The sequence below is a fragment of the Erinaceus europaeus genome, chromosome 12 (genome assembly GCF_950295315.1).
Source record: "Erinaceus europaeus chromosome 12, mEriEur2.1, whole genome shotgun sequence".
Classification (NCBI taxonomy): domain Eukaryota; kingdom Metazoa; phylum Chordata; class Mammalia; order Eulipotyphla; family Erinaceidae; genus Erinaceus; species Erinaceus europaeus.
In genome coordinates this window covers 84,743,189-84,757,450 of record NC_080173.1, presented here as the reverse complement: position 1 = coordinate 84,757,450, position 14,262 = coordinate 84,743,189, and the positions used below count along the sequence as shown (strand labels likewise).

At 46.7% G+C, this 14,262-nt stretch overlaps 1 protein-coding gene across 13 annotated transcripts in view; it reads left to right on the top strand.

Moving 5' to 3' along the window:
• Window positions 1-2,457: 2,457 nt before the first annotated feature.
• The window catches only part of MINK1 (misshapen like kinase 1), a 67,827-nt gene continuing 56,022 nt past the window's right edge, over window positions 2,458-14,262 (top strand). For 4 of the 13 annotated variants that reach the window (XM_016187978.2, XM_016187971.2, XM_060204228.1 and 1 more), the window contains exon 1: window positions 2,460-2,789. In XM_016187978.2, the coding sequence (XP_016043464.2) occupies window positions 2,733-2,789 (57 nt within the window). In that variant the 5' untranslated portion in view covers window positions 2,460-2,732. Of the gene's footprint in view, window positions 2,790-14,262 lie in introns of all 13 variants that reach the window. The other 9 variants (XM_060204229.1, XM_060204226.1, XM_060204223.1 and 6 more) reach the window with 4 other exon arrangements.

The following is a 14,262-nucleotide window of genomic DNA, read 5'->3' as shown; positions in this document are numbered from 1 at the left end:
TCAGGTGTGAGTTCACTTGGCTGAGCACACATGTTATTATGTGCAAGGACTCAGGTGTGTTGTATGCTTTACATTGGGTAGTTCTCCCCCGCCAAGAGAATTGCATCAGTCCTGTTAATTTCGCTGGCCTGCTTGGCCCCGCCCCGAAGGAAACCCGCCAGAGTTCCAGAGTGACAGAGTTCCAGGGTTCCAGAGTTCGAGAATAAGAGAGACAGCAGAGTTCTGTTTGGTGATTAGTTTGTCTTAGTTTATGAATCATTGTTCCTGAATAAAGAAATACAGCTGCCCTGCCCAGCCGTTGTCTCCGAGTCTCTGTTACCCGCCCGTGAAGCTAAACCGCCTGGCAAGAGCCTCCGAAATTTTAACAACAAGGTTCAAGCCCCCTGGCACCGTCTTCATGGGGAAAGTTTCACAAGAGGTGAAACAGCACTGCAGGTCTCTCTCTCTCTCTCCTCACCTCTTTATCTCTTCCTTCTCAGTTTCTCTCTGTCTCTGGTCAGTAAACAAGTCAATAAATGTAGTGCAAAGCAAAAGGCAGTGAAGGCGGGTATGCTTAGAAAATTCCAGAAAGAAGAAACAGCAAGTGCAAAGATTGGAGAAGTGTATGTGAAGTTTGGGGGGCTGAGTAGCATTTCAGCATGTCAACAACATGTGGAGGTGAAAGGTAGGGTAATACGAAACAAGGCAGGAAGATGATCTGGCAGGATTTTGAAGGGTCTTTGAAGCCATACTTTAGACTCAGAAGACAGTGGGAATGATGAGTGTTATGCAGGAAAATTTCTTTGGTTTTCTTTTTTCTTTTTCCCATTTTTATCCCATAGGACAGTTGAGTGGGGAGGGCGCAATAAAAAGGGAGAAAGAGGGTGGAGGGTAGATAGCATAATGGTTATACAAAGAGACTCTTGGCGCCTGAGGTTCCAAAGTCCCAGGTTCAATCTCCGGTACCACCATAAGCAGAGCTGAGCAGTACTCTGGTAACCAAAAAAAAAAAGGGGGGGGAGAGAAAGATAGGCATCTATTTCATTGCTTGTGAAGTGTCCCCACTGCAGGAGGGGAGGGGGAAATGTTATCAGATTTGAGTCTTAGAACAATCATTGGGCAAGTGAAGAATTGACTTAGGAGGTCAAGCAGGGAGACCAAGTAGGGGCTAATAAAAATAAAGGTGAGCAGCCTGAGGAGTTGGCTAGGTGCGGTGCAGATTCTGGCACTGAATATGCAAAAGCTGAGCCCTGCTTTCTGGTTTCTTTCAAAAGAAAAACAAACTTACTGTTTTTTTAAATAGAGGTGAGTTAGGACTGTAGCTCCAACAAAGGCAATCGCAAGGTAAATAGGAGAGGGGGAAAGGCAAAAATAGATGTTAATCGATTTGCTAAGAAGGATGCAGAAAGGATTTTAGTCTCTTCGAATTCAAACTCTCCTAAGTGATATTTACATTACATTAGTGTTGGGGTCTTTCAGAGATAGTGATAGAGGTGGGGGAGAATCTAGTAACCTCCCTTCCTCCTTCAAAGTCAGTGAAAGCCCAGAGAAGCAAAAACCAAACAAACAAACAAACAAACAAACAATTTGGTTAAGGTCACAGAGCATGTCAGTGACAGAGCCTGACTCCTTTACACAACGTTACTCAGTCTCCAACGAAGGTAATGGCTGGGGGTGCGGTGTCAACATGGCTAGACCTAGAGTGACCTAAGCAAGGCTTGCAGGAGTTGGATGTGAATCCCTCCTCACCTCCGCCTCTCCTTGTCACCCCTTCCCCAATGCACAGTTCCAGTGATTCCTCAATGAATTAACTGCTAGTTAAAAAAACACAGCTCATTTGTATTGTTAAAAAGAGGTGCTGAAGAAGTGGTCTGCGCTAGGATCCCGTAGCCGGAGATCAGAGAGCCCCTAGTCAACACCACACGCTCCAGCAGCCGAAGGGGTAGAGGACACCCCTGCGGAAGCCGGGAAGCCCCAACCCACCTCCCCTTCTCCCCCATGTGGTTTCTCCAGCCATTTTCCACCCAGAGGCCCCTCCCTCAGCGGCTCCACTGTTACCATGGCAACGAGGTGGGTGGACAGCCCATCCTATCTAGAGGCCACCCAGCCCTCGCGTGGGGGGTTACCATAACAACCCCCCTTAGTAATGGAGGGGGTTGGGTCCCGCCCCCCCTGCCCCCACAAATAGAGACGTGGGTGGCTTGACTGGCAGCTGGGCACACGAAAGACAAGGGAAAGGAAAGGCGTCAAAGGCGAGAGAAGAGGAAATGGGAGAGAAAAGGGCAAAAAATAAGCCAAGGGAAGGAAGCCCCTGTGCGCACGCGCGCCAGAGGGTGGGCGCGCTCAGCCACCGCCTCGGCCGCCGCCCACTGCTTTCACGCCCGGCTCCCGCGGCCGCCCAGCCCCAGCGTGCGCCTTTCGCGGGCTCTCGTGCGCCTGCGCGCAGGTGTCGGCGCCTAGGGGGAGGGGGAAGCCGGCGCGCTCGCGTCACGTTCCTCTTCCACCCGCCCGGTGCGCGGCCACTCCGCGCCTGCGCGAGAGTCGGGAGGCTCGGGTTGCAGGCTCCCGGGCGAGAGCTCCTGTCAGTCGCTGGGTCGGTCCTCCCGCCGGCCCTCCCCCCACCCCGTTCAGCCGGGGAGGCGCGGTGGAGCCCGCCCCCGGGATCTCCCGATGGGGGAGAAGCGGCGACGGCGGCCGTGGAATAACCGAGGCGGAGTGTGAGCGGCCCCGGGGCCCCATTCCCCGCGGAGGCCATGGGAGACCCAGCCCCCACCCGCAGCCTGGACGACATCGACCTGTCCGCCCTGCGGGTGAGCGCGCCGCCCCCGCCGCCCCCGGCCCCCGGCCCCGCCGCACGTGCCCCGGGCGTCCCCCCTGCGCCCGCCCGGCCCTGGCGGGGACCCCCGCCCCTGCCCCCTTCTCGCTGCACTCGCTGCGGACGGCGAGCCGGCTGGGTCCCCACCCAGTGCTGCTCCGCCCCCACAACCTCGCTGCCGCCTGAACCTTTACTTAGGTGTTGGACCCTCCTGCTCCTCCTCCTCGCCTGTGAGGGTCCCCCTCTGGCTCCCTGACCCCGAGAAACCCCCCACTCCGGCCTCTCCACCGCCCCCTCCCCCCAGAGCTGCACTCCTCCCCCCCCCCCCCGCGTCCTCTGCTCGAATTCCGACTTTGCCTTGACAGCCTCTCCCTCGACCACCCCCCCCTCCTCCAGCAGCCTCCCCCTCGCCCCCGCGCTCAGCGCTCCCCATTCCTGCTCTCGTGTTGGCAGCGCAGCAGCCGGCAGCAGGCATTTCCGGTCTCAGGGTCCCTGAATATTACATTACAGACTCTGCAGCAGCGAGGGGCCGGGGGGAAGACAAGTGCAGGGGGAGAGGCAGGGTTGCTTCTGTTCCAGAACTCGAGCACGGGATGGGAAGAGGATGTTTTTATGTGTGTACACACACCAGACTCATGCCGCGTGTGTCTTGAGACGAGAGGTTTGGAAAAGCAGGAGGGTAAAGGATGTGTTTGCTGGAGGAAGGGGAAAGGTGATGAGAAGCTCTCCAGAGAGGGTATAGGAAGGAACGACTGCTGCAGGAATTTCTTGGGGGGGGGGGACACCTATTGATTGTCCCTCCTGAGGTGCTGGCACGCTCATCTTGGGAGCTTTCCACCGCAGTTAGGTGGTGTTCTTCAGCGGGGAAGCCCTGGTTTAAGGGGCAACCTAGCGATTCAAGGTGAACCCCGTCCTGGCTGTCTAGCACCCGGGGGGTGTTTCTGTTCTGTGTCCTTCAGACTTTCTCAACAGGCCAAGGTGTGTGCAAAGGGCGAGATTTCCCGTCTCAGGGTTAGTTTCTCTGGAGGGCCATGTTTAAATTGCCAGAGAACATGGCCAGTTGCAGGGAAAAGCGGTCAGCCACACAGGTGCCCTGGATAGGACTGGAAGGTAATTGAAGAGAGCAGAGTCATGTTGTTAATTGGGTTTCTGTAGGTGACACAGTTTTTCTTGCCATTCAGGTCATTTTTTTTTCTTCCCCATTTTGTCGCGGTGTTGGACTAGGAGACCTAACTTGCTGCTTACTGGAGATAGGTGATAAATTGCAGGGGAGGGAAACTGCACATTGAGCGTGTGTGTGTGTGTGTGTGTGTGTGTGTGTGTGTGTGTGTGTGTGTGTGTGTAGGCTCTGATGGTTTTGATTTAGAAGGTGTGTTCTCTTAAGGTCATGAGAAATTAGAATCTCAAGCCAGTTGAGGTGTAACGTGGAAAACAGGCTTCCTTTTATATGCAATGAACTCCCACCTTCCTTTCCCACCTTTACTGTTGAGTAACTATAGTTATAGATTCCTGTGGCTGTGGTGATTGAAATGTAATAAAAGATGGGTGGGTCTGAGCCACAACCTTTGGTTAAAACCTTGTGGAACTCTGCTTGGGTTTCTCTCCTTAGCCTTTTTTGGTGGTTTGGCCTAGACCCTCAGCCTGGGATTTCCAGCAATTCTGCAAATACCCTCTGACCTTGAATGTGGTATTTCCCTTCTGGATCTAGGCTTGAAGCAGTATTAGCTTTCTTCCCCAATTGCCTCCTGCCTTATTCTCCATAAAAGAAACCAGCAGTCTTGCTCCCAATGCTTCTGCCTCACATTTCTTAAGAAACCATTCTGCTTTCCTTACTGTCATTCTCATACTTCAGTGCTGGTTGGAGAGCCTTGATTTCTTTGAAATGGGGCTAGAAAGGACCTGCTTTCTCCTGGCTGTTGACCTTTCCTCAGAACCAGTACCCTCTACAGCACCTCAAATTGTGTGGCATGGTGGAGTTGCCAGCTCAGTTTTCTCTTGTTCTGCTCGTGTCTATTTTCAGTAAGAAATGGTAATCTGGAGAATTAGAAGCAAAGCATATTTCTCTTTGCTGCATCATGTATTGGGGCCCTGGGCAGCTGAATGGGAGAGGAATATACTCAGTACTTATTTTTTAAAATATTTACTTATTCCCTGTTGTTGCTCTTGTTGTTTTTTTATTGTTGTTATTGATGTCGTCATTGTTGGACAGGACAGAGAGAAATGGAGAAAGGGTTAGGGTTAGGGTTAAGGAGGGGAAGACAGAGGGGGAGAGAAAGATAGACACTTGCAGACCTGCTTCACCGCCTGTGAAGCGACTCCCCTGCAGGTGGGGAGCCGTGGGCTCGAACCGGGATCCTTACACTTAACTGTCTGCACTAAAGCCCGACTCCCCTCAGCACTTACTAGTTAACCTTAAGGAACTCAGATCGTCTGTTTTCTCTTGTTTCAAGACTAATCTTGGTCTTCCACTGGTGATTAGAGTATTATTTTGATGTTAGAAAAGATTGACTTTCCATTATAGCGTAGCCTAGTATGGGGAGACTGGATGGACCTGGCACTTTGTGACCATAAGCCTATTGAAACTCCCATTTGGGGGCTGGATAGTGGCACAGCGGGGGTTAAGTGCACATGCATAAGGATCATGATTCGAGCCCCACCTGCAGGGGGTCTCTTCACAAGTGGTGGAGCAGGTCTGCAGGTGTCTATCTTTCTCTCTCCCCCTCTCTGTCTTCCCCTCCTCTCTCAATTTCTTTCTGTCCTCTCCAACAACGACAGCAATAACAATAACAACAAGGGCAACAAAAAAGAAAAAATAGCCTCCAAGAGCAGTGGATTCATAATGCAGGCTCTGAGTTCCAGCGATAACCCTGGAGGCAAAAAAAAAATCAATCAATCAATAAAAGTTAAAATGGCAGACAGAAAAAATGAGAAAGAAAAAAAACTCCATTTCTCCACCAGCTTAGTAAAATAGAATTGTATTCTGGAGTTAAAATCCTGACTTTCTCACTTACTTTGTAACTTTGGCATTACTTCCTCCTTCCCTTATTCAGCCAGATTTAATAAAGAGTCTTACTTTATATTTTGTTTATTTTACCAGAGCATTGCTCAGCTCTGGCTTATAGCAGTGATAGAGATTGAACATTGGACCTTTGATGCCTCAGACAGGAAAGACTTTTGTGTAACCACAATGATATCTTCCCAGCCCAAGAGCCTTACTTAAAAAGAAAAAAATCATTTAGGAGAGAGAGAAGAGGAGGAGAGAACCAAAGCATCACTCTGGAATGTGCTGTGCTGGACCATGCTTTTTTTTTTTTTTTGCCTCCAGGGTTATTGCTGGGGCTCACTGCCTGTATCATGAATCCACTGCTCTTGGAAGCCATTATTTTTTCCCCCTTTTGTCGCTCTTGTTGTTGTAGCCTTGTTGTGGTTATTATTGTTATTGTTGATGTTGTTCGTTGTTGAATAGGACAGAGAGAAATGGAGAGAGGGGAAGACAGGGGGAGAGAAAGACAGACACCTGCAGACCTGTTTCACCGCCTGTGAAGCGACTCCCCTATAAGTGGGGAGCTGGGGGCTCGAACCAGGATCCTTATGCCAGTCCTTGCTCTCTGCACCATGTGCACTTAACCTGCTGCGCTACCACCCGACCCCCAGGGACCTCATGTTTTTGAGGGTTCAATGCTTAGTCCACCTCCCAGGTCTTGTGCAAAAGCTTGTTCTTTCTGGCTCCCCCTTCCTTTCATTCTTTTACTTCTTATGACTGAGGCTCTGCTATTCCAGGATGACTTCTTTCACTGCAGACAAAGTGGTAGAGAGTGAGGCGGAGTGTGAAAGAGACCAGAGTATCAAGTTTCCTTCAGTGTGGTGGGACTGGGAGCCAGGCTCGAACCTGGGTCGTGTGCCTGGCAGAGCAAAGCAGTATCTAACTGAGCTATTTTGCTGACCCAAGAGCCATACTTTTATAAACCTTCATTTTCTCATCGGTGGAGTAGGGATGGTATTTTTTATTTCTGCCACCAGGGTTACCATTGGGGTTTGGTACCTTCAAGATGAGAAGGAATGGGAGAGAAGGAGAGACACCTGCAGCAAAACTCTACTGCTTGTGAAGCTTCCCTGCAAAAGGGGTGGGGCTAGGGACAGTATATCTTAAGATATCTGTATCTTAAGTATTCCCTTAGTCTGCTTTATTTTTTTTTTAATATTTATTTATTCCCTTTTGTTGCCCTTGTTGTTTTATTGTTGTAGTTATTATTGTTGTCATTGTTGGATAGGACAGAGAGAAGTGGCGAGAGGAGTGGAAGACAGAGGGGGAGAGAAAGACAGACCTGCTTTACCACTTGTGAAGCGACTCCCCTGTAGGTGGGGAGCCGGGGACTCGAACCAGGATCCTTATGCCAGTCCTTGCGCTTTGCGCCACTTGTGCTTAACCTGCTGTGCTACCACCTGACTCCCTGCTTTATTTTTTCTAAACATTTTTAAAATATTTATTTATTTATCCCCTTTTGTTGCCCTTGTTTTATTGTTGTAGTTATTTTATTTTTTAATTTTTTAAAAAGATTTTATTTATTTATGAGAAAGATAGTAGGAGAGAGGAAGAACCAGACATCATTCTGGTACATATGCTGCTGGGGATCGAACTCAGGACCTCATGCTTGAGAGTCCAAAGCTTTATCACTGCGTCACCTCCCAGACCACATTTGTTGTAGTTATTATTGTAGTCGTTGTTGTTGGATAGGACAGAGAGAAATGGAGAGAGGAAGGGAAGGCAGAGAGGGGGAGAGAAAGATAGACACCTGCAGACCTGCTTCACCGCCTGTGAAGCGACTCCCCTGCAGGTGGGGAGCTGGGGGCTCGAACCAGGATCCTTACATTGGTCCTTGAGCTTCGTGCTATGTGTCCTTAACCCGCTGCGCTACCCCTTTTCTCCCCTGACTCCCTTTTCTAAACATTTTTTTAAAACTATTTGATGGAACAGAAAGAAATTAAGGGGACAGGGGTTTAGGGAGGGAGAGAAGCAGAGACAGTCACTTGCAGCATTGCTTCAGCACTCATTAAGCTTTCCTTCTGCAAGTGGAGACTGGGGGTTTGAACCCAGGTCCTTGTGAATGGTAACATGCACTTAACCAGGTGAGCCACTGTCCAGCCCACTTTACTTATTTATATTTTATATCATTTTATTTTACTTTATGAGAGAGATTGAGAAAGATACACCAGAGTACTGCTCAGCTCTGGCTTATGGTAGTCTGGGGATTGAACCTGGGTCCGTAAGAGTCTCAGGCATGAAAATCTTTTGCATAACCATTATGTGGTATCCCCAACCCCTTTAGTCTGTTTTTTAAAAATATTTTATTTGTTTATTAATGAGAAAGATAGGAGAGAGAGAAAGAACTTTGGTACATGTGCTGCTGGGGATTGAACTTAGGACCTTCTGCTTAAGAGTTTAGTGCCTTAGCCACTGCGCCACCTTCCGGACCACTTTAGTCTGTTTTATATACTTATATTATCACCAACGTGTGTGTGTGTGTGTGTGTGTGTGTGTGTGTGTGTGTGTGTGTAATCACTTGCAACTAAAATGAGTTCAGCAGAACCTACAATTCTGACATTTTTGTATGTGCATATGTGTTTATTTTTCTATATTTAGTATCTATAACACAATTTCACACAGTGGGGCCTCAGAGGTTGAATAAGTGCATATTATAGCAAATGAAAACCCTTAATACAATGCCTGATTAGAGAAAATATTCAATATATGTTATTATTGTTAGATTTCTTCTTACCATTTTATATACACACAATTATGTGTCTCTTCTGAGTTCTTGGAATCATACCTTGTTTGGGGGTAAACAGAGTTCTGGAAGCTTCCATCTGAGTGGTGTCCTTGAAGTAGGATCATCCAAGAAATAATTTGGTCCTCTTGTCTCACACTTTGTGTTTAAGGTTGGTTCTATTCCAGAAAAGTCTTCTGACTTGGACCTCTTAGCTTCTTACAAAGGATAATCAGCATTAGTGGAAGCGGATGGGACAAGGGGAATGGACCCTAGCCTGACCTCTTTCCTTTTGCGTTGCTCCCTTTGGTCAACACATTCCATTAACCATCTTTGTGTGGAGCCAGCTGGGATTTTTAGACTGTCCTGTCCTTGGAACTATTGAACTATAAACCCAGTGTTACTGAGTTGCTATAATGTGGTTCGTAGTCAAGTGAGGCTTGTTGCTGGGTAGTAGTACTGTCAGAAATGTTCTTTTTCGAGTGATTTTGTGTTGTGTCCATTCTGTGTGGATAAGCCTCTTTTCTTCTCTATTCATGATGTTGTGGGATAAGCATCATTTGGGAAGCTGACAGTCCTGTGAAGTTATTTCTAGTCTGCTAAGCTGTGTGGGACCGCTTCTGTGCTCTGATGTGCTAGTTGTCCAGATACCACAGGCAGAGAGATGGGGAGACTGACTTCATGCAGTGGAAGCAATGGTATTAAGGTAACGACTTTCCCCCTAGAGAACTGCAAATGGAGTGGGACCATTTGTGATGCTGGTGGAATCTGGAGTAAAGGAAAGTGCTTGATTTGGTAAAATGTTACAATGAAGGTTGCAGAGAACTTTGCTGGAACTAGGTGTTCAAGCTATCCCCAGGTGAGGGAGAAACTCCACCACCCTTTATGCTATGGGGGATAACATTACCATAACCTTTAGTGATGCTCAGAGGGAGGGTCTTTGATGACAGTAGTATAATCAGTAAGAACTAGCTGTTCTTCTCTTTCTTGCTTACCCCAAGAGCTCAGCCAGCATGATGTTAGAAAAGTCTCTCTTCCTTTCGGCTCTGGACTGTGCGTCTTAGGTGGGTATGCAACTTGGGTATGCAGTGTCCTTGTTTGTTATCTTGGGGCCAAGATGACAAGATATGTGTAGCTGTTTCCTATATGCATACTTTCTGGCATAGGTCATGTAACAAGAAATGTCATAACCTTTCTACCCTGAAACATAAAACAATCCTGGGGGGCCCAGGAGCCTGCACAGGAGACCCTGGAGATTTTGTCCAGTGACCAGCCAGATGAGATATACTTGCTAACTATGGGTAGGACTTACTGTTCTATTTTAGGAAAAAAGCCAAAAGTAAATGCAGAACATGCAATGACCAATGAGACAGACATGATTATCCTTCAGTCTAGTAGTAATAAGAAGCACTAACACAGTAATCATAGCTATATAACTGTATTTAAACAAATTTGCAAACCATGATAAGGACTGCAGCAAAAAACTTTGTCATGCTGTGAGAGGCATTTAATAGTTTTTTAACATAACAAAACACAAGTATGTGGTTGGTTGGTTGAGAGAGAAAATAATCAGGGGGCTGGGGAGATAGCATAGTGGTTATGCAAAAGACCTTAATACCTGAGGCTGTGAGCTCCCAGTTTTAATCCCCAGCACCACGCATGCTAAACCAGAGCTGAGCAGTGTTCTGGTCATTCTCATTAAAATAAAATAAATAAACAAATAAAAATTATAGAAAAATAGAGAGTCCGGCAGTAGCGCAGCGGGTTAAACTCACACAGTGTGAAGCGCAAGGACCAGTGTAAGGATCCCAGTTCAAGCCCCCGGCTCCCCACCTGGGGGGGGGGGGGGGCGTGTCACTTCACAGGCGGTGAAGCAGGTCTGGAGGTGTCTGTCTTTCTTTGCCCTCTCTGTCTTCCCTTCCTCTCTCCATTTCTCTCTGTCCTATCCAACATCGATGACATCAATAACTACAACAATAATAATAATTTTAAAAAGGGCATCAAAAGGGAATAAATAAATTTAAAAAAAAGAAAAAAGAAAAGATTACACGTTTTAAGTGAGGTGAACAGCAGCAGAATAGAACTAAGAACACGAAATAAGAAAGAACAACAAAATAAGAAAGGGGAAGAATTAATGGGGAAAAAAAAGGGAGGACAAATCTTAAGATTGAATCATCTTGGTCAACAACCAAAGGGCAAGAGTCTTAGGATGAGATGGAAACCCCAGACGTAATTTCCAGAAGTATTTCATTTGACCCTTATGGGAGGGGGAAAATCATTTATTGGCTTCAAAGGGCAAGAGTGTGTTTAAGGAAAGGACACATGACTCATCACTCTCACTTTTATTTATTAGAGGAAGGACCGTTCTTTTATTTTACTTTTATTATTTTTCTTTCTTTTACCAGCTCTACCTTTTAGTAGTGGGACTGGAACTTTGGAGCCTCAGGCATGAAAGCCTTTTTGTATAACCATTATGCTATCTCCTCCAACCTGGGAGGGGAGAGTTTTTAAATGCAGGGTCTGTGGATTTATATTGAGCTCATATGTCACTCTGCAACAGGTAGGTGGGTTTGTCTGTTGTGTGGAGTGACTGTGAGGGAGAAGGGTGAATCACTAGATATTTTACTTTAAAAAAAATTTTTTTATCAGAGCTCTGCTCAGCTCTGGCTTATAGTGGTGAACCTGGGACTTTGGAGCCTCAGGCATGAGAGTCTCTTATGCACAACCATTATACTATCCACCCCTGCCCATTTTACTTAGTTTTTTTTTGTGTGTGTGTGTGTTAATATTTATTTAATTTATTTATTCCCTTTTGTTGCCCTTGTTGTTTTATTGTTGTAGTTATTATTGTTGTTGTCATTGTTGGATAGGACAGAGAGAAATGGAGAGAGGAGGGGAAGACAGAGAGGAGGAGAGAAAGATAGACACCTGCAGACCTGCTTCACCGCCTGTGAAACGACTCCCCTGCAGGTGGGGAGCCGGGGTTCGAACCAGGATCCTTATGCCGGTCCTTGTGCTTTGCGCCACCAGCGCTTAACCCACTGCACTACAGCCTGACTCCCTTTACTTAGTTTTTTAAAGTAAAATTTGTTTGTGTTTATATGACATTTTATTTTGCATACTTATTTTACTAGAGCACTGCTCAGCTTTGGTTTATGGTGGTTCTGGGGATTGAGCTTGGGACCTAGGAACCTCAGGCTTGAAAGTCTTGTGCAGAGGGAGTCGGGTGGTAGCGCAGCGGGTTAAGCGCAGGTGGCGCAAAGTGCAAGGACGGGTGGTAAGGATCCCGGTTTGAGCCCCCGGCTCCCCATCTGCAGGGGAGTCACTTCACAAGCGGTGAAGCAGGTCTGCAGGTGTCTGTCTTTCTCTCCCCCTCTCTGTCTTCCCCATCTCTCTCCATTTCTCTTCTGTCCTATCCAACAACAATGACATCAATAACAATAATAACTACTACAATAAAAACAAGAGCAACAACAGGGAATAAATATATATTTTTTAAAGTCTTATGCAGAACCACTCTTCTATCTCCCCTGCTCTACCTTATTTTAATATACATGTACATAGTAAAATGATTACTAGTCAGATTCAGTAGCGTAAGCATTTGTTTTTATTGTGTGTCTATGTATCACTCCACGGTAAGTAATAGCCTGAGTGGTGGTTAAGTTTTGGAAGGTAGTTAAGTCTCACAGAAATGCGCACAAGTAGACCCAGACTTGGGCTTAGCTCTTGTGTTCTGTGGGAAGTGGGATTCTTCCTATCATTAGATAGCTACTGTATATAAATAGAGGAGACTCTCAATTTACATTGTGTACAAGTAAAGGATGAGTGGGGTGTGTAGGGGGAGTGTTACTGATTTTGCATTTTGAAATGAAATAGGTTTGAGGAAGCTCCAGTGTTGGGCTCCTTGGAGGAGCCAGAACAGCTTAAATGTCAGCAGGGTGGCAGCATAGAAGATGGTGGCATAGCCTGGGAGCAGAGCCTTCATGGCTGGAGACCAGGGAATGGAGGGAAGGGAGACTCTGCCTAAGAAAAAATGGAAGTTTGACCCCTTTCGATAGCTCAGCTGGTGAGCAGAGGACTGTAGAGAAAACTGAACGTTTGCCATGGGTGTACAGGAGATTTAAGAGAGACAACAACCAAAACCCATGTGTGGCTCTTTCTTTCTTTCTTTTTTTTTTTTTAACGCAAGGGAAAGAAGGAAGGAATGAGGAAGAGTATCTTTAAGATAACTGAAAAAACTAGAATATAAACTGGATAATATGATGCTACCTACCTGGGAGGTGGCACAGGAGAAGAGCCCAGAATCTTTAAACAGTGAGGTCTTAAGCTTGATCCCTGCTACTGCAAATGCTGAAGACCTCACTGCTTTCAAATTCTGGCCTCTCCTCTCTCACCCTCATAGATAAATAAATAAATAATTCTTTTTAAAAACAGTGATTGAGGATGGTTTCATTCATATATGGAATCTAGAGACTTGAAACACATGAACTTGTCAAAAAAAAAAAATCAGAAATAACCAAGCTGTCTCTAAGACTCTGTGAGAACTGTGGGAGGGTGGGGACACAGAAGCTTGGTGGTGGGTGTGGTGTGGAGCTGTACCCTGTAATCTTACACTCATGTAAACCACTAATTAAATCACTAATAAAAATTAGGAAATAAAATAAAAAATAATTTTGAAGATAAAATAAAAAATGGTGATTATACATAAGGGATTGGGCAAGAACTCCCTTTGATAGGGAGTAGTTAGGACCCCAGATTTATTTATTTATTTATTTATTTTAGCCTCCAGGGTTATTGCTGGGGCCGGTGCCTGCACTATGAATCCACTACTCCTGGAGGCCATTTTTCCCATTTTGTTGTCCTTGCTGTTATTATTGTTGCCATTGCTGTTGTTGTTGGATAGGACAGAGAAATGGAGAGAGGAGAGGAAGATAGAGAGGGGGAGAGAAAGTGACTCCCCTGTACGTGGGGAGCCGGGGGCTCAAAGTGGGATCTTTATGCCAGTCCTTAACGCTTCGTGCCATGTGTGCTTAACCAGCTATGCTACCTCCGACCCCCAGGACCCCAGATTTATCTGGGCAGTGCGTGTCTTCACAGCAGGAGAATTTTTTTTTTAATTATCTTTATTTATTGGATAGAGACAGCCAGATACTGAGAGGGAAGGATGAGATAAAGAGAGGGAGAGAGACAGAGAGACACCTACAGCCCTGCTTCACCACTTGCAAAGGCTTTCCCCCTGCAGGTAGGGACGGGGGCTTGAACCCGGGTCCTTGCGCACTATAACCTGTGCGCTCAACCAGGTGCGCCACCACCTGGCCCCACAGCAGGAGAATTTAAGGACCAGAAGAGATAGATGAAGTGGAAAGTTTCCGTGACTTCATCTGGAACCTCCAACACTGAGTCTGTGAGTAAGTCCCTGTGTAGGTGAATGCTCTCTTGCCCTGCCTTTAGGATGAGCAGTCCTCCTTAAAGCAGGCCTGACACTAGCTGGTCTTGTGAGGAACAATGGGAAACAAATTCCTGCTACCCTGTTGCTCCCCCAGGAATCATTTGAGGACAGGGCTTGAAGGACTAGGATTGCTTAATGGCCTCTGGAATCACAGCCTTGAAGATGTTTCTGTGAATAGTAAGCGGCCCTTGCGGGGACAGACTGAAAGCCCATAGTTCTCATTGATGAGCGTTGTAGTTCTTTCAGCTGGCTTG